The sequence below is a fragment of the Piliocolobus tephrosceles genome, chromosome 2 (genome assembly GCF_002776525.5).
Source record: "Piliocolobus tephrosceles isolate RC106 chromosome 2, ASM277652v3, whole genome shotgun sequence".
NCBI lineage: Eukaryota > Metazoa > Chordata > Mammalia > Primates > Cercopithecidae > Piliocolobus > Piliocolobus tephrosceles.
Genome location: NC_045435.1, coordinates 87,272,007 through 87,291,356, shown reverse-complemented (window position 1 = coordinate 87,291,356; position 19,350 = coordinate 87,272,007). Strand labels below are relative to the sequence as shown.

Sequence of the window (19,350 nt, the reverse complement as noted above, 5' to 3'; positions counted from 1 at the left end):
TCACAGTTATTCCTCAACTATATATCCTACTTGTTTTTTTTTTTTTTGAGACTGAGTCTCGCTCTGTTGCCCAGGCTGGAGTGCAGTGGCGCGATCTTGGCTCACTGCAAGCTCCTCCTCCTGGTTTCACGCCATTCTCCTGCCTCAGCCTCCCAAGTAGCTGGGACTACAGGAGCCCGCCACCACGCCTGGCTAATATTTTGTATTTTTTAGTAGAGACGGGGTTTCACCATGTTAGCCAGGATGGTCTCAATCTCCTGACCTCGTGATCTGCCTGCCTCGGCCTCCCAAAGTGCTGGGGTTACAGGCATGAGCCATTGGGCCTGGCCAATTTTTGTATTTTTAATAGAGATGGGGTTTCACCATATTGGTCAGGCTGGTCTTGAACTCCTGACCTCGTGATTTGCCCGCCTCGGCCTCCCAAAGTGCTGGGATTACAGGCATGAGCCACCGTGCCCGGCCAAGAGTGTTTCTTAAATCTGAGATACTTGCTGATTCAGACCCATGTGAAGGACCTACCTTCCCAAGGACAGGATGGACTGGCCCACTGTACTCACCGATCATATCAAGCAGATCCTTTGTGACCTCTTGGCTAGAACTGTTGAGTGGCATGTTTGAGTCAGCCTTCAAATCTCTCTCCATATCTTTCCTGCAGCCCCCAGGTTGGGGGGAAGAAAAGGTGGGGAATTAGATTCTCTTTCAAGAAAATATTGAAGGGAAACTCAGTTTTAGATAATCTCAAAGGCAAAAACTTACTAGTGATCTTGTCATTTATGCTTTGATTAGAGGACAATTGGAAACTGCTACATCAGTGGAGAAACTATCAGCTTTACCATAATAACTCACATGACTGTATTACAGACTCATATGACTGTATCACAGACTGCATTAATTTTTTTTCTTTTTCAGAGACAGGGTTTAGCCATGTTGCTCAGGCTGGTCTCGAACTCCTGGACACAGACGATCCACTCACCTCGGTCTCCCAAAGTGCTGGGAATACAGGCATGAGCCACCTCACCCAGACTGCATTTGTTTGTTTTATTTATTTATTTACTTATTTTTATTATTTTATTTTATTTTTTTGAGACGAAGTCTCACTCTTGTCCCCCAGGCTGGAGTGCAATGGCGCAATCACAGCTCACTGCAACCTCTGCCTCCCGGGTTCAAGTGATTCTCCTGCCTCAGTCTCTGGAGTAGCTGGGAATACAGGCGGCCGCCACCACGCCCAGCTAATTTTTCTATTTTTAGTAGAGACAGGTTTCACCACGTTGGCCAGGCTGGTCTCAAACTCCTGACCTCAGGTGAGTCATCCGCCTCAGCCTCCCAAAGTGCTGGGATTCAGGCGTGAGCCACTGTGCCCAGCATTTTTTTGTTTTTGTTTTTTTTAGATGGAGTCTTGCTGTTACCCAGGCTGGGGTGCCGTGGCAAGATCTCAGCTCACTGCAACCTCTGCCTCCTGGGTTCAAGCAATTCTCCTGCCTCGGCCTCCCGAGTAGCTGGGATTATAGATGCGCACCACCACGTTCGGCTACTGTTTGTGTTTTTAGTAGAGACAGGGTTTCACCAGACCTCAAGCGAGCCACCCACCTCAGCCTCCCAAAGTGCTGAGATTACAGGGGTGCCACCACACCCGATAAGGCCTGCACTGCTTATGAGTACCAATATATTTGTGGAGTTGAAAGGAAAAAAATTTTTTGTGGAGTTGAATGAATTAAATGGCCTCTTTATTCCCTTCTTATGAAGCAGCCAAGATGGCAGAACTTTGAAGTTTCATCTCTTATGTTCATCCCTTCTCCAAGTCAAGGTGTCTGGGACCAGGCAATTTCAAGTTACTTGGGAGAAGAAAAAGTCTAGAGGAGACCTGGTGATGGTCCAAAAAACTCTGGGGTAAGAGTGGGGAGCAGAGGCAAAGATAAGCCAGGAAGTAGGACCCAGACTTCAATTCAGCCTCTCCCTAATGTGGGCAAAGGAGGGCATCAAAGGCCCCAATGTCCAGATTCAAACACAGGAGTTAAGATGGAATTAAGACTTTTGTTTCTGCAACTTAAAAAATAAGGTTATTTTAAACACCAGGTTATTTTACATCCACTACCCCTTTGGGTACTGCAAAGTGGTTTCCATGACTGGTTTGACATCAATGATTGACAACTAGCCCCTCAACTGGAACACATACACAAAATATAACTGTTTCCTAGGCCAGATTCTGAAGAATGTCTATGAACTCCCCAAATGCAGTCACAGAGTTGCCAAGAGGAGGTAAGAGCACTGTCATGAACTAAATCTAGGATCTTCGACAATTTTTTCAGAAACAAGAATCCCCTTAATTGTAGCTGTTAAGCTATCAAAATTAGAATCACCTTAAATTTTCTTTTCTCCAGTTTTCCCCTTCTCCTGCAGTTCTCCAAGACTCTCTTTCAGATGCCAAAATGGAGGAATGTATCAATACATTTTCCTTGCTGGTCAGAGGTTTTCTCTCGGGGCACAGAGCATGTGGTTTTGCATTTACCGGGGCATGGTTTGTTGCAAAGGCAGGGTTCTCATTCTCAGGAGCACATGGGACAGCAGCAAAAGGAACAGCAGAGGAGCAGGCTGCCAGAGGATGCCTTCTGCAGAGGAGCCTGTGCAAGGGCAGCGAGGAGGAGAGCGGCGCGGCGCTCAGTTCCAGCCTCCGCTGGCTTGTGCACTCCTGGGAATAACTAACTCCTTCAAAGGCCCGGTCAATGGCTGCAGTCAGTTCCTTTCTGCATCTTCTTAGTTTTTCAGACATTTCTCCTAAAAGCGACCATGTCTTTATGTAATGCATTGGAAATGCACAGGGCAACACAATAATGTTACAAATGAGGCTGCAAACCACCCCTGATGGGCCACGATTTCCCGGAGCTTGGCCCTGGCTAAAGCAGGACCCACAAGCCTCGGGCTTTCCTCCTGGAGTAGGCGATTGTCGGCTATCGCGGACCAACCCGCGATCTGCCAGAAACCCCAAGGACGCCCCGCCCCACTTCCCACAGCTTCCTGGCCCGCCCCGCCACTGCCTCTCGCCCCACCGCGGCTCTCAGGCCGCCCGTCCGTACCCCGCACCCCGCCCTCTGGCAGGTCGCAGCCACGTCCTTGTCCTCACCCGCAGCGCAGTGACGCCGACCCAGCCAACGGTCATCGCATGCGCGCGCCCCGCGCAGGCCCCAGACCCCCACGGATTAGGTTAAAGGTCAAATAAAAAAGCCCAGACCCGTACGTCCGGTTCCTTAAGGCCTTGTGGCCCCACACGCGGTAGCTGGCCCCTCGGTGGGAGTGGGGACGGGTCTTTCCACCGGGGCCCCGGTAACAGTCTTGGCAGGGATGAGGAAAGAACCCGTTCTAGAAAGCATCTGGGTAACACCAAAATGTATTACTACCCTAAATCGGCATGAACTGGAGCCCTTTCCAGGCTGACAACTCCCACAAAGATTTCTGTTCTCAAGCCAACATGGAAACAACTGGACGGGACACAGCACCAGGCAGTTTTATGTACTGACTTCCTTTAAGTGTTACCTAATAAAAAGTGTGTTACCTAATAAAAGTTCCACGCAGCATTTAACCGTCTTAATTCATCTAGAGTAGCAGGGGATATAACATAACTGCTGGGTTCCACAGGAGGTTGAGGGGCCAGGATCCCCAACACTAAATATCTTCATTTCCTTAGCGGGGAGAAAGCTGGAAATTACAAGATGACTCAACGGAGAAATGGGCTTCAGTGGGTAACTTTCAAAAAATTATAAACCCGTATCAGTGCACATAGCGAGGGAAAGGGGAGTTTACTTGAGGCTTGGGTTACTGTAAGCAGACTACTTGGGGTGACCAGTATCAGCATCAGAACCAGAAATCCAGGCGCTCAGGACAGCCCTGCAGGTGGGGTGGGTCTCCAGGCTGCTCCATACTCAGCGCCTGTGTTTCTCTCCATTCTTTGGGATCCATCAGACATACTCCATTGTGTACCCCCATCCCACCCCCTTTTCAGCTTCACAGGTTTCACAGAAATTTCTCACCACCTGTTTAAAAATAAAAATAATTCAGCCTCTTGACATAGCTTCTTCTAGGTAAACGGTCTTTTTTTTTTTTCCCCCCCTTCTGCTCATAAAAGAAGGGTATTTCCTTGTCTGGTTTTTAGACAGAACACTAGCAGTCTGCAGAGTGTCAAAGATGTTCTCCTGGGGGATTACGCTGGTGCTGCAGGGTGGCAGGATCGTGGAGTCAGCATCAGTTGGTGTCCATGCTGCAAGCCTCATCATCCCCCATGCCCTGCTGACAGCTGCTTGGTCGTGTCCCTCCATCAGAGGAACCAGAACCGCTGAGTGAAGGCGTCTTATAAAATTCATCATCTCGACGCTGGTAAAATAGCACATAAGCTGCTTTAGTCTAAAATACAAGAGGGGGAAAGGCCATTCAGTGGTTGGAAAAATCACCCATTTTCCCCAGCTTTTCTCTAGCTGTCCAAAACCCTCAAAGATCTGCCATATCCACACAGTGGAGACCCTTCCACCTGAGGATGGCTGCCCCTGCCAGGAAGCGGGGAATGGAAGGAGCCCTGTGCAGAGAACTCTGAGGTGAGCTGAGCATCTCATTTATGAAGGTCCCTGAAGGAATGCCAGCCAGCTCTCACACCTAGCTCCCACTGTCACATCAGGATGATGAAATAACCAACTAGCCTGATAGAGGCTCTTCCCAGCTTTAATCCATAAAGACATGAGGAAGAACCACATATCATGGCCTACTCACCACTATCTGATCCTCAGAGGCCAGGGACACGTTGCTATCATCAAAGTAATACCATTTCCCATTCAGTTTGTTCTTCGCATATGCAGTGTCTGCCAAGTTAACAAAGAAAATACTCTAGCGGTCTCCAGAGAATTACTGGCTAGCTTATTAGGCATGCACTAAATAAACACAAAAATCCCCAAAACAAAACCCCTGAAATTAAAAATAGTTTACAGTGTGTGTCTTAACAACCAAAAAACAACTCACCTTCTTTTCTAATCTGTTCCTTCTCAAAAAGGATGAAAAGGCTAAAAATGGAGCTGTCAGGGACCAAGGTTTTAAACTATAATTTTGGGAAACTAATCCAAAAAATAGAGCTATTCAGTGCCAATCTTCAGGATGGCTATGTGCAATAATCTAAAACCAGGGAACCCGTAAAAGGAGCTGAAACTTCGAAGATTTAAGCAAAACAACAGCTCTCACAAGGACATGTCAAGTCAATCTCCCCCACTGCATCTAGGCAGGTGGCTACTAACATCAACAGAATGCTTAGTGCCTCTGGAGCTTGCAGAATAATCCCAGTTAAGGGAACACTGGGTGTTTGGGTTTGCAGAGCTGGGATGAGAACAATATACCTTAGTCTCTGTCTCAAAAAAAAAAAAAAGAAAGAAAGAAAGAAATTTATCTTTCAAACTAGGAGTCCAGAGTCTGTGGTTGGGTAACAGTTTCCCACAATGATTTAAGCATTTCTCACAGACAATGCTCCCTGTCTCGATTTTAGACTATTCCCAAGCAGGATGTGTTTATTACAGCAATCCCAGCCCAGTTCCTGCTCCACCCAGACTCTCAGAAACCTCAGAATCCAATGGAGATCTGATTTCCAGTGTCATCTTACTGTGTGGCTTTAGGTAAGGTGTTCAACACTGCAGCCTCAGTTCCTCACTATAGCACTGACTGCACAAAGTGGTAGTGAGGATCATGGGAAGGGGCAACAGAGAAGGTGTTCACGGCCAGTTCACACAGTCTGTACTTGACACAATAGCAGCAATGGTGGCTTTCAATCTTGAAAAGTTCCAACTGTAGGCCCAATGTGTACCCTCCTAACCTCATGGATGAGAAAACTGAGGATGAGAAACTTGCCCAAATGGTACGTTTGTGTGCAAAAATTAGCAAATAAAAATGAACACAGGCTGGTCATGGTGACTCACACCTGTAATCCCAACACTTTGGGAGGCCGAGGCAGGTGGATCACTTGAGCCCAGGAGTTCAAGACCAGCCTGGGCAACATGGCAAAACCCCGTCTCTACTAAAAATACAAAAAATTAGCCGGGCATGGTGGCAGGTGCCTGTAGTCCCAGCGACTTGGGAGGCTGAGGCAGGAGAATGGTATGAATCCAGGAGGAGGAGCTTGCAGTGAGCCGAGATCGTGCCACTGCACTCCAGCCTGGGCAACAGAGCGAGACTCAGTCTCAAAAACAAAAAAAAAAAAAAAAAGCAAACCTTACAGAAATTTTGCAAAAAAGTAAAGCAAAGAGGAAAAAAGTAAAATTAACATTTTGGTGTCAATCCTTCTAGGCTCAAACCCCTCAGCCCATCACAGTTTCTTTGCTTGTTCGTTACCACAGTTGTGATAATACCTTTTGTAAGGATATAATTTTGTGTAGCTGTTTTCATTTAACATACAATCAGCATTTCCCCAGGTTAGTATTAATTTAATTTTTATTTACTTTTTATCTTTTGTTTCTTTTTTGAGATGGAGTTTTTCTTGTTGCCCAGACTGGAGTGCAATAGCATGATCTCGGCTCACCACAACCTCCGCCTCCTGGATTTCAAGTGATTCTCCTGCCTCAGCCTCCCGAGTAGCTGGGATTACAGGCATGCATCACCACACCCAGCTAATTTTGTATTTTTAGTAGAGACCAGGTTTCTCCATGTTGGTCAGATTGGTCTTGAACTCCTGACCTCAGGTGATCCACCTGCCTGACCTCCCCAAAGTGCTGGGATTACAGGCGTTGAGCCACCACGCCCGGCCTACTTCTTATCTTTTTAAGATAGGTCTTGCTCTGTTGCTCAGACTGGAGTGCAGTGGCACAATCATGGCTCACTGCAGCCTCAACCTTCCAGGTTCAATGGATCCACCAGCCTCAGTCTCCCAAGTAGATGGCACTACAGGGGTGCCATCACATCTAACTAATTTTTTTTTTGTTTTTTAGAAAGAGGATCTTGCGTTGTTGGCCAGGCTGGTCTTGAACTCTTGGTCCCAAGTGATTCTCCCACCTTGGCCTCCCAAAGTGTTGGGATTATAGGCATGAGCCACCATGCCTGGCCTAATTTTATTTTTAATGTTTATGTATTCTTCCATCAAGTAGATAGACAGTAGTGCCAGTTGGTCACCAATGCTCTAACTTTTCACTGTTTTAAACAGGTGAGTATCTATGTGTATAAAGCTTCTCCCCAGTGTCAAGTTATTTCCTTAGGATAGACTCCTAGAGGTGGGGGTACTGAAGTAAAGAATATGAAAATGGAAAAAAGAACTTTAAAAAAAAGAATTAAAAGGCCGGGCACAGGGGCTCACGCCTGAAATCCCAGCACTTTGGGAGGCCAAGGAGGGTGGATCACGAGGTCAGGAAACCAAGACCATCCTGGCTAACACGATGAAATCCCGTCTCTACTGAAAATACAAAAAAAATTAGCCGGGCGTGGTGGGGGCGCCTGTAGTCCCAGCTACTCGGGAGGCTGAGGTAGGAGAATGGTGTGAACCTGGGAGGTGGAGCTTGCAGTGAGCAGAAATCGCGCCACTGTGCCTGGGCAATAGAGCGAGACTCCATTTCACAAAAAAAAAAAAAAAAAAAAAGAATTAAAAAAAGAACAGAGAGGGGAATCACTATGAAGAAAGACTGCAGCATGAAGCCTGTGAAACTGCATAAGCAAAGCATTTAGGGCAATGCCTGGTCCACTGGTGAGAGATGATGGCCAAGCGCATTTCAACATCTCAGAAGGAAGCAGATGTCAATACTTACAGTGGCCAACCCCCATGGCTCCATAATGATTGGACACGGCAATGAGGTCGTACACATAAGGCCTTGCTGACGGGTTACAGACAAACTCAGACATGTTCAGCCCTCTGAGCACAAAACACAAAAATAGTTCTTGAATATGTTAAACCCAGACAAAGTAGTTAGAGTAACCAAGCAACCTGTTATGCAACAGAGCAGAACACAGGGAGGCACTCAAACTATTCGACAAGGACCAAGATGTAAGGGGCCCTAGGGTCCATGTTCTGACCACTGACATATTCAGGCTAGAAAATGGGGCCAGGTGTGGTGGCTCCTGCCTGTAATCCCAGCACTTTGGGGGGGCCGAGGCAGGTGAATCACCTGAGGTAAGGAGGTTGAGACGAGCCTGACCAACATGCTGAAACCCTGTCTCTACTAAAAACACAAAAATTAGGCCGGGCACTGTGGCTCACGCCTGTAATCTCAGCACTTTGGGAGGCCGACGTGGGCAGATCACAAGGTCAGGAGATTGAGACAATCCTGCCTAACATGGTGAAATCCCGTCTCTACTAAAAAATACAAAAATTAGTCGGGCGAGGTGGCACATGCCTGTAATCCTAGCTACTTGGGAGGCGGAGGTAGGACAATCGATTGATCCTGGGAGGCGGAGGTTGCAGTGAGTAGAGATAGTGCCATTGCACTCCAGCCTGGGCGACAAGAGCGAAACTCCGTCTAAAAAACAATAACAACAACAACAAAAAAACGCCAGGCGCAGTGGCTCACTCCTGTAATCCCAGCACTTTGGGAGGCAGAGGTGGGCGAATTATGAGGTCAGGAGATCGAGATCATCTTGGCCAACATGGTGAAACCCCATCTCTACTAAAATAAAAATTAGCTGGGCGTAGTGGCGTGCACCTGTAGTCCCAGCTACTCAGGAGGCTGAGGTAAGAGAATCGCTCGAACCCAGGAGGCAGAGGTTGTAGGGTTGTAGTGAGCCGAGATCGTGCCACTGCACTCTGACCTGGCGACAGAGCGAGACACTGTCTCAAGAAAAAAAAAAAAAACAGCAGCAAAAGAAAATGGGAGAAACTTTCTGGGTAACTCCAGCACCAGACAAAATGGTGATGAGTGGGTCTAGAGATACACACAGAGGGCTTCAGCAACTATGCAGAAATGGCTGTTCTTAACAGAATTACAATTGGTGCCATAATAATTTAAATTCAACCAAAACAGGCCCCAGAAAGCTTTCTTCCTCCAATTCTTTATTTAAAATTTTTCAAACACACAGAAAAGATAAAGAATTTTTTTTTTTTTTTTTTGAGACGAAGTCTCACTGTGTCACCCAGGCTGGAGTGCAGTGGCATGATCTTGACTCACGGCAACCTCCGCCTCTTGGGTTCAAGTGATTCTCCTGTCTCAGCCTCCCAAGTAGCAGGGATTACAGGCGTGCGCCATCATGCCTGGCTAGTTTTTTTTTTTTTGTACTTTTAGTAGAGATGGGGTTTCACCATGTTATTCAGGCTGGTCTCAAACTCCTGACCTCATGATCTGCCCGCCTCAGCCTCCCAAAGTGCTGGGATTACAGGCATGAGCCACTGAGCCCAGCCAAGATAAAGAATTTTTACAAAAAAAAAAAAAAGAATTTTTACAACAAATACTTACTAGCCATCACCTAGAGTCTCCTGCTGACATGCTATACTTCATGTATCTATTCTTTCCCCCAGAAAGCATTTTAAAATGTACATTTTGTGGGCAACTCCCTTCCCCCCCCCCTTTCTTTTTTTTTGAGATGGAGTCTCACTCTGTCGCTCAGGCTGGAGTGCAGTGGCACGATCTCGGCTCACTGCAAGCTCCACCACCCAGGTTCATGCCATTCTCCTGCCTCAGCCTCCTGAGTAGCTGGCACTATAGGCGCCCGCCACCACACCCAGCTAATTTTTGTCTTTTTAGTAGAGACGGGTTTTCACCGTGTTAACTAGAATGGTCTTGATCTCCTGACCTAGTCTCAGCCTGCCTCAGCCTCCCAAAGTGCTGGGATTACAGGTGTGAGCCACCGCGCCCGGCCTACTTTTTTTTTTTTTTTTTTTTTTTTTTTTGAGAGAGGGGCTTGCTCTGTCACCCAGGCTGGAGTATAGTGGCACAATCTTGGCTCACTGCAACCTCCACCTACTGGGTTCAAGAGATTTTCCTGCCTCAGCCTCCCAAGTAGCTGGGATGATAGGCATGCACCACCACACCCACCTAATTTTTGTAGTTTTACTGGAGACAGGATTTCACCATGTTGGCCAGGCTACTCTCCAGCTCCTGATCTCAAGTGATCCACCTGCCTTGGCCTCCCACAGTGCTGGGATTACAGGTGTGAGTCACTGTGCCGGCCTCTTTTTTATTTTTGAGATGGAGTCTCGCTCTGTCACCAGGCTGGAGTGCAGTGGCACGATCTTGGCTCACTGCAACCTTTGCCTCCCAGGTTCAGGCGATTCTCCTGCCTCAGCCTCCTGAGTAGCTGGGACTACAGGTGTGTGCCACCACGTCCAGCTAACTTCTGTATTTTTATTTTTATTTTATTTTATTTTTTTTTTGAGACGGAGTCTCGCTCTGTCGCCCAGGCTGGAGTGCAGTGGCCGGATCTCAGCTCACTGCAAGCTCCGCCTCCCGGGTTTACGCCATTCTCCTGCCTCAGCCTCCCGAGTAGCTGGGACTACAGGCGCCCGCCACCTCGCCCGGCTCATTTTTTGTATTTTTAGTAGAGACGGGGTTTCACTGTGTTAGCCAAGATAGTCTCGATCTCCTGACTTTGTGATCCACCCGTCTCGGCCTCCCAAAGTGCTGGGATTACAGGCTTGAGCCACCGCACCCAGCCATTTTTGTATTTTTAGTAGAGATGGGGTTTCACCATGTTGGCCAGGTGGTCTTGATCTCCAGACCTTGTGATCCGCCCATCCTGGCCTCCCAAAGTGCTGGGATTACAGACGTGAGCCACCATGCCCAGCCTATTTTTTTTAAATATATTTTTTGTTTTTTGTAGAGAGGAAATCTGTTTCCCAGGCTGTTTTTGAACTCCTAGACTCAAGTGATCCTCCCACCTTGGCCTCCCAAATTGATGGTATTACAGGCGTGAGCCACTGTGTCCAGCCAGGGAACATCTATCTGTTGACTTACTTTCCTGTTCTTAGTTACGGTCTGTACCATGGGGCTTGAGAGGATATGAGTAGACAGCCAGTCCCAGTCCCTACCCCAGGGACAGGACCATGGCAGGTCTGCAGCCCAACTGCATCCCCCAATAATAACCCAACTCTTCCTGGCAGGCTATTCTTGGTTGCCTTGTCCCCTGTTGGGGTGCCTCTGCTAAGGTGAGGCTACCTGTGACAGATGATGGACGGGAAAAACAGGACAGTTAGGTGGCCTAAGTGACCTGAGAGGGAAACTAGCGTGGCAGGGATGACTGTGAGCAGCCTGTGTCTGGGCAAATGCTTCCACTGAAGAGTCTCTTCCCCGAAGATGCAGGATAAGGACAGGAGGGGTAACTACAGCTAAACTCTGACCTCCTAGAGCCCAGCAACACACATCCTTACTCAGAAGTTTTTGGTGGCAAACCACTCAGCCAATCAGTGCCAAGATTTTCTGCCTGTTTTTAAATGTTCCTAACACCATAGTCACCATGACCCACCTGACTGGGAATTCTACAACTGTGTCGAGCTTATCCCTCCAGTATCTGTTGTAGGAGAAACGTTTGAGGTGGACCACCAGGATCTTGGGCAAAGACCATAGGTCAAACTTTTTTGTTGCCTGTTGATGCTTCTTACAGTTGGGACAGTACCTGAAAAGAAAAACCTCTACTTAGTAGGGCAGGCAGGCAGCTGGTGCCACCTGCGCACTCATGCATGGAGGCACAGCTGCAGTCCCCTGACAGCTGCCATCCTTTAGGTCAGCACTCAACACTACTGCTCTGGCCAGGGACCTGTCTTTCAAAATAGGGTGATGGCTTTCCTAGGAAACCTCAACTCACAGAGGACAATGCTGTAGGGTTGGCTATATAAAGAAGTGACATATCCAAATACAAAGGGGTTTATGTGCACAGATGGCCCTGGCAGATCTGAGTCCTGGGGTGCATGGGGCCTCCACTCAGAGAGTGAGGAGCTGCATACCAGGGGTCATGCTCCCCAAGGGTCTCCATGGTGGTGAAGAGCTCTATGCAGTCTCTCAGGGCCACTGTGGTCTTCTTCTTCTTCTGAGGCTGCAACATGCTCACATGCTTCTCATAGGCCTATGGGAAACAAAGCACTCAGTTTTGCTGGAGAAAGAGATCTTACTGCATTAAGACAGGAAGGCCTTCAGAGGCTCTCCCACATGGAATGTAGTAACCTTTCTAGAGACTCTGAACATAAAATGACAAAATCTTGAAGTGCTTTTCCTTCTCAGTCTTAAATATAACTTGCTAAATTGCTGTGCAACTGGTGAAAGTCCACATCCAGAGCAGAAATCAGCAGACACCACCGACCACAAACCCCAAGGGACCTACCTCAGATTCTTGCTCATCATAGTAAAGGCTCCGAGTTTCACTGTCCCAATCGATGGCCAGTGTAGATCGAGCTGAGGAGGACCAAAATGTCACTTGTTATGGAATGGCAAACAACAGGAGAGGCTCTCCAAGTGACAGGAGTGAGAAGGATCACACTCAGGCCACACCATCAACACCTTCTCCCCCATCAGCAGCCACTGCCAAGAGCAATGCTCTGCAATGGGCCAGCCCTTCTGACCCCCAGACCCAAAAAGCCTTTGGCATAGACTTCCTTAGCGATACAGATAAGCTACAAAGGAACTAACTATGGAGAATTCTGAAAGGGCACAGGTCAAGATGGAGTAATAGGGCCCAGATTTATCATCCTACCACAAACCACAAAAAACCTGAAAACGGATGAAACAATTGTTTTCAGACATTGGATAGAGCAGGAAGGAGATCCCTGAGAGAAGGGGAAAAAAAGAGACCCCCACATCGTCCTAGCTTATTGCCTGCAGGCAGTTTCCAGGACTTAGCATAGGGAAGAGAGGGAAAGATTAAGCTGAAGAGTCAAAGACTGGAGTTTGAGAAGATGGCTAGAATTTGCAAGGCATTCCAACCTGGGCAACATAGTGAGACCCTGTCTCTACAAAAACTACAAATATTAGCTGGGTATGGTGGTGTGCACCTGTAGTCTCAGCTACTCAGGAGGGTGAGGTGGGAAGGGAGCTGAAAGACAGAGATGCTTCCCCTCCCCCAGCTGGCACGTGTCCTCACTGGCCAACGGTGCTTTTCACACAACCCCGCAGAATGCCTCTTCGTGTCTGTACAGCGGTCTCCACTACAACCTCCATGTGTCAGTGAGGCCACAAAATCCATGACCATCCTCTGAATGGATCACATTTCTTGAGCATTAATGAACAAAATAAATACGCGTTTATTCTTATAAGTGAACAAGTATTGGGAAATGTTGCTGCCAAGAGTGGCCATGGGAAAGGTTACTGACCCACTGCAAACTCCCACAGAGGAAGCGGAGAGAGACCTACTTTCCTCCGAGGTCATCGAGGACCGAGAAGAAAAGCCTGAAAGGTAGGGAGACCTTTGAAACAGTCCTTAGGGGGCTTCAAGCCAAGGATACAAGTGTCTGCTCCTGGAGGCACAGAGACTGTGAAAGCCCAATGCGGTATCAAGTGCAAGGATTTTCAAACAGATCCTAAGTCCCTAAAGCCCAGCTTAAAAGGTCAGAAAAAGTGCTTACAGTTGAGTTTAAGTAGTTTTCCATCAGTTGCAAGTGAATTTATGTCAGCTGTTCCATAGGAGTTCACAAGACTGAAGGTAAAAAGCCTTTTTGGGCAGGGCTGGCCTTTGATCTTCTTTTGGGTGGTCTTAGTGGGGTCATTTCCCAGCTCATCTTCCCCACTGCCTTCTGTTTCTGAAAGCTGCTCTTTGCCTTCTTCCTGATGTTCCATTTCTTCCTCATCTTCTCCTGGCACATAAATGGAAAACAATATGTATATAATTTCCCACCATTTCAATGTTTAAAATGTTATTTAATACATAACTATGGTGTTTCCTTCCAGATTTTGTTCTGTGTATATGAAGTTAAATCTTTTCCTTTGCATTTAACTTGAATTCACATGTGACCCTCACCACACCCTTGCAAGATAGGCAGACTGGGCACTGCTATTCCACGATGAGGAAGCACAGGCTCAGAGAGCTTAAATGAGCCACCTGCAGGCACAATGAGATTCAGCAGCCCTGCCATCCTGTCTATTGGCCATCACATCACAGCGCATGGTCTCTCACTCTTGCAACTTCATCATTAGGCCCACAGAGAGAAAAGGGCTTAAATGAAACACATACTCAACACTCAAGACGACAGCTTGGTGAGAAACACTATCTTTCATCCATCCATCCATCCACCCACCCATCCATCCATCCATCCGAGACAGTCTCACTCTAGCCATTCTTTCTATCTCTCTATCTACCTACCTACCTACCTACCTACCTACCTATCTATCTGAGATGGAGTCTCACTCTGTCACCCAGGCTACAGTGTAATGGCACGATCTCGGTTCACTGCAACCTTCACCTCCCAGGTTCAAGCGATTCTCCTACCTCAGCCTCCTGAGCAGCTGGGATTACAAGCATGTGCCCATGCCCAGCTAATTTTTATATTTTTTTTAGGAGAGACGGAGTTGCACCATGTTGGTCAGGCTGGTCTTGAACTCCTGGCCTCAGATGATCCACCAGCCTTGGCCTCCCAAAGTGCTGGGATTACAGACGTGAGCCGCCGCGCCTGGCCCTATTTATTTATTTTTTGAGATGGAGTCTCACTCTCATCCAGGCTAGAACGCAATGGCGTGATCTCAGCTCACTGCAACCTCCGCCTCCCGGGTTCAAACGATTCTCCTGCCTCAGCCTCCCGGGTAGCTGGGACTACATGTGCGTGCTACCACACCCGGCTACTTTTTTCTATTTTTAATAGAGACAAGGGTTCACCATGTTCACCAGGATAGTCTCTATCTCCTGACCTCATGATCCACCCGCCCCGGCCTCCCAAAGTGCTGGGATTACAGGCGTGAGCCACCACACCCGGCCGAGAAACACAACTTAAAGGTCAATTGTCTTTTTTTTTTTTTGAAGCGGAGTCTCACTCTGTTGTCCAGGCTAGAGTACAGTGGTGCAATCTTGGCTCACTGCCACCTCCACCTCCCAGGTTCAAGCAATTCTGCTGCCTCAGCCTCCTGAGTAGCTGCGATTACAGGCACGCACCACCACACCCAGGGTTTCTCCATGTTGGCTAAGCAGGTCTCTAACTCTAGGCCTAACGTGATCTGCCCTCTCAGTCTCCCAAAATGATGGGATTACAGGAGTCAGTCACCATGCCCAGCTATTTTCAAATATTACAATAAACACAAATATTAAGTATTCAGTTCCTCCAGAAAAAAATCTATCCTGAATTTTCCTTTAACTAGTATTTACTAAAGGTCTCTAAGGTGTAGGTTTACCATGCTAGGTCCCAGGGCTCCATAAGGGGAGCACACAGTCTAAAGGGAAAGTTAAAGTATCAAATAAGTAACTTTAGCAAAGATGGGGACCACTCCAAAAGGTGGTGTAAAAGTAACAGAGAAGAGCAGATTTAAAACAAAGAGTCTACACACTTGATCAGTAAAAATGGAAATTCTGAGAAAAGGAGAATGTGCTATTTAAAAGCCCACAACCCCTGGCTCTCATGGAGGTTCCTTTCCGAACTTGCTTAACTCCTGAGACATGACACTGTCCCTTTACACACAATAAGCCTGTCCCCCTCCTACACTGGCAAGGAAAAACCTGCCCTGCCTGCTGCCTCTCGGAGAAGGGCAGAACCCAAAACTGCCTCAGTCCCACTCAGGAAATGAGCAGTGCCCTCATACTCATAAGAACTCTGTCCTGGTTCACGCCACCAGCTGCCAGTTACCTGGACAATGCCAGAAGCCTTGGGCCAATGCAGTCAGAATTAAATGCCATGGACTATATTTCACAGGATGAGAAAAAAAGCAGCCTATGATCCCAGCACCTTGGGAGGCTGAGGCGGGTGGATCACCTGAGGTCAGGAGTTTAAGACCAGCCTGAGCAACATGGTGAAAATCCATCTCTACTAAAAATACAAAAATTGGCCAGGCGTAGTGGCTCATGCCTGTAATCCCAGCACTTTGGGAGGCCGAGGTGGGTGATCATGAGGTCAGGAGATCGAGACCATCCTGTGAATGGTGAAACCCCATCTCTACTAAAAATACAAAAAATTAGCCGGGCGTGGCGGTGTGCGCCTGTAGCCCCAGCTACTCGGGAGGCTAAGGCGGGAGAATGGCGTGAACTCAAGAGGCGGAGCTTGCAGTGAGCCAAGAGCGCGCCACTGCACTCCAGCCTGGGTGACGGAGCAAGAGCCTACCTCAAAAGAAAACAAAAAACAAAAAAAAAAAACCTTTGTGCTTAAACAAGGTCTGAAGTCTACACACCAAGATTCACCTGTAGGATTCAAAAGGTGACACTCATTGTCCCAGACATGCCTAAGAAGCAGGGTTAGCAATAAAAATAGCAAACACACTCACAAGATGTTGTTACTGATTGAGTGCCTTTCATGTGCCCTGTCCTTTAAGCACATGACCTCAAATTGTAATCGTAGATCTGTGAAGCAGGTATCTTTTTGCAGACAGGTAAACCAAGGTTCAGTGGGATGAAGTGACTTGCTCAAGTCCACCCCACACCTTGAGCTGGGCATCAGAGTGCCTTAGCTTCCAGAGTGCCACAGATCACCCAGGGTCTGTTCAGAGACTACCATTACCATTCCAACACCTGCTGGTGGACCTATACACAAAATACATTCCTGTTTATCCCTAGCGGGAAATGAACATAACATTTCAGGCAAGAACAAGAAGCCAAATATTGGGGCTGGGTGCAGTGGCTCACGCCTGTAATCCCAGCACTTTGGGAGCACCTGAGGTCAGGTATTTGAGACCAGTCTGGCCAATATGGTGAAACCCCATCTCTACTAAAAATACAAAAATTAGCTGGGCATGGTGGTGGGCACCTATAATCCCACCATTGCACTCCAGCCTGGGTGACAGAGTGAGACTCAATCTCAAAAAAAAAGAGAATCCAAATATTGGCTGTATGTGGTGGCTCACACCTATGATCCCAGCACTCTGAGAGGCCAAGGTGAGTGGATTGCTTGAACTCAAGAGTTCAAGACCAGCCTGGGGAACACAGGAAGACCTTGTCTCTACAAAAAAAATAAATAAATAAATAAAAGAAAAAGAAATTAGCTGGATATGGTGACACATTCCTGCAGTCCTGGCTACTCAGAAGGATGAGGTGGGAGGATCGCTTGAGCCCAGGAAGTCAAGGCTGCAGTGAGCCATGACCGTGCCACTGTATTTCAGCCTGGGCAACAAGAGCAAAACTCCGTCTCAAAAAAAAAAGAAAGAAAGAAAAGAAAAAGAAAAAGAAAAAGCAGAAAAGCAGGATCCACTGAAAGCAGCTACCCAAGATCTCTCAGAGAATCAGCAGGGGACCTAAAGGAGTGTGTGGATCACCTGAATGAGAACCTGTCTCAAAAGAAAAAATAATAATAGTAATAATAATAATAATAATAAAACTTACTCAACCCTAAAATGCCAAAAATAATTTGGAGTATCTCTTGAAGACAGAGCCTTGTGGTCATTATTTTTAAAGTAAATTCTCGGCTGGGCACAATGCCTCAGGACTGTAACCCCAGCACTTTGGAAGGTGGAGGTGAGCAGATCACTTGAGGCCAGGAGTTCGAGACCAGACTGGCCATGATGGAGACACTCTGTCTCTACTAAAAATACAAAACTAGCCAAGTGTGGTGGTGTACACCTATAGTACCAACTACTCGGGAGGCTGAGGTGGGAGAATCCTTTGAACCCAAGAGATTGAAGCTGCAGTAAGCCAAGATTGCGCCACTGCACTCCAGTGGCCAACAGAGTGAAACTCCACATATAAATAAATTAATTAATTAATTAAAGTCAATTCTCACTTTCTAGGACAGCATGTCTTGGAGGAATCTGGACATTTGGTTTTGCAACTGATAATTTTTTGTTGTTGTTGTTTTGTTTTTGTTTTTCTTTGAGGAATCTTGCTGTGTCATCCAGGCTGGAGTGCAGTGATGCGGTCTCAGCTCACTGCAACCTCTGCCTCCTGGGTTCAAGCAATTCTTGTGCTTCAGCCTCCCAGGTAGCTGGGATTACAGGCACACGCTGCCATGCCTGGCTAATTTTGTATTTTTAGTAGAGACAGGGTTTCACCATGTTGGCCAGGCTGGTCTCGAACTCCTGGTCTCAGATTATTTCCTTGCCTTGGCCTCCCAAAGTGCTGGGATTACAGGCATGAGCCATCACACCCGTCTGCAACTGAGAATTTATGTGCTGGGCGCAGTGGCTCACACCTGTAATCCCAGCATTTCAGGAGGGCAAGGTGGAAGGATAGTCTGAGCCTGGCAGGTTGAGGCTGCAGTAAACCATGATTGCACCACTGCACTCCAGGCTGGGTGATAATCAAGCCCCTACTCCTCTTTTTTTTTTTTTTTTTTTTTGAGACAGAGTCTCACTCTGTCGCCCAGGCACGAGTACAGTGGCGCAATCTCGGCTCACTGCAACCTCTGTCTCCCGGGGTTTACGCCATTCTCCTGCCTCAGCCTCCCGAGTAGCTGGGACTACAGGCGCCCGCCACATTGCCCAGCTAATTTTTTGTATTTTTAGTAGAGACGGGGTTTCACCGTGTTAGCCAGGATGGTCTCGATCTCCTGACCTCGTGATCCACCCGCCTCAGCCTCCCAAAGTGCTGGGATTACAGGCTTGAGCCACTGCGCCTGGCCTTAAGACTTTACTCTTAAAAAGAAAAGAAAAGAAAAGAAAAAAAGCCAGGCGCGGTGGCTCACGCTTGTAATCCCAGCACTTTGGGAGGCCAAGATGGGCGGATCACAAGGTCAGGAGATCGAGACCATCCTGGTTAACACGGTGAAACCCTGTCTCTACTAAAAAAATACAAAAAAACTAGCCAGGCAAGGTGGCGGGCGCCTGTAGTCCCAGCTACTCAGGAGGCTGAGGCAGGAAAATGGCATAAACCCAGCAGGCAGAACTTGCAGTGAGCTGAGATCCGGCCACTACACTCCAGCCTGGGCGACAGAGCAAGACTCCGTCTCAAAAAAAAAAAAGAAAAAGAAAAAGAAAAAATTTACAACACTAACTTGAAAGACATCTATGGTTTTACAGAAATAAAGCCAGTGAGTCACCTAAGTCCCAAAAAGAAAAGTGACATGTCGGCCAGGCATGGTGGCTCAAGCCTGTAATCCCAGCACTTTGGGAGGCCAAGACGGACGGACCATGAGGTCAGGAGATCAAGACCATCCTGGCTAATCCGGTGAAACCCCATCTCTACTAAAAAATACAAAATACTAGCCAGGCGAGGTGGCGGGCGCCTGTAGTTCCAGCTACTCGGGAGGCTGAGGCAGGAGAATGGCGTAAACCTGGGAGGTGGAGCTTGCAGTGAGCTGAGATCCGGCCACTACACTCCAGGTTGGGCGACAGAGCGAGACTCCGTCTCAAAAAAAAAAAAAAAAAAAAA

General features: G+C 47.6%; 2 protein-coding genes across 6 annotated transcripts in view; both read right to left on the bottom strand.

The window, feature by feature from the left end:
* Positions 1-3,853, bottom strand: part of C2H3orf62 (chromosome 2 C3orf62 homolog) — a 7,381-nt gene extending 3,528 nt beyond the window's left edge. Inside the window, exons 1-2 of the mRNA XM_023231363.1 lie at positions 2,358-3,853; positions 558-649 (exon numbers count right to left, since the gene is read on the bottom strand). Coding sequence (XP_023087131.1) covers positions 558-649; positions 2,358-2,803 — 538 coding nt within the window. The 5' untranslated portion in view covers positions 2,804-3,853. The remainder of the gene's footprint in view (positions 1-557; positions 650-2,357) is intronic.
* USP4 (ubiquitin specific peptidase 4) overlaps positions 3,495-19,350 on the bottom strand; it is a 72,223-nt gene continuing 56,367 nt past the window's right edge. For 2 of the 5 annotated variants that reach the window (XM_023231356.1, XM_023231357.1), the window contains 7 exons: positions 13,484-13,711; positions 12,247-12,317; positions 11,873-11,991; positions 11,395-11,544; positions 7,752-7,855; positions 4,753-4,841; positions 3,495-4,392 (listed from right to left, as the gene is read on the bottom strand). In XM_023231356.1, the coding sequence (XP_023087124.1) occupies positions 4,234-4,392; positions 4,753-4,841; positions 7,752-7,855; positions 11,395-11,544; positions 11,873-11,991; positions 12,247-12,317; positions 13,484-13,711 (920 nt within the window). In that variant the 3' untranslated portion in view covers positions 3,495-4,233. The remainder of the gene's footprint in view (positions 4,393-4,752; positions 4,842-7,751; positions 7,856-11,394; positions 11,545-11,872; positions 11,992-12,246; positions 12,318-13,483; positions 13,712-19,350) is intronic. The other 3 variants (XM_023231359.1, XM_023231358.1, XM_023231360.1) reach the window with 2 other exon arrangements.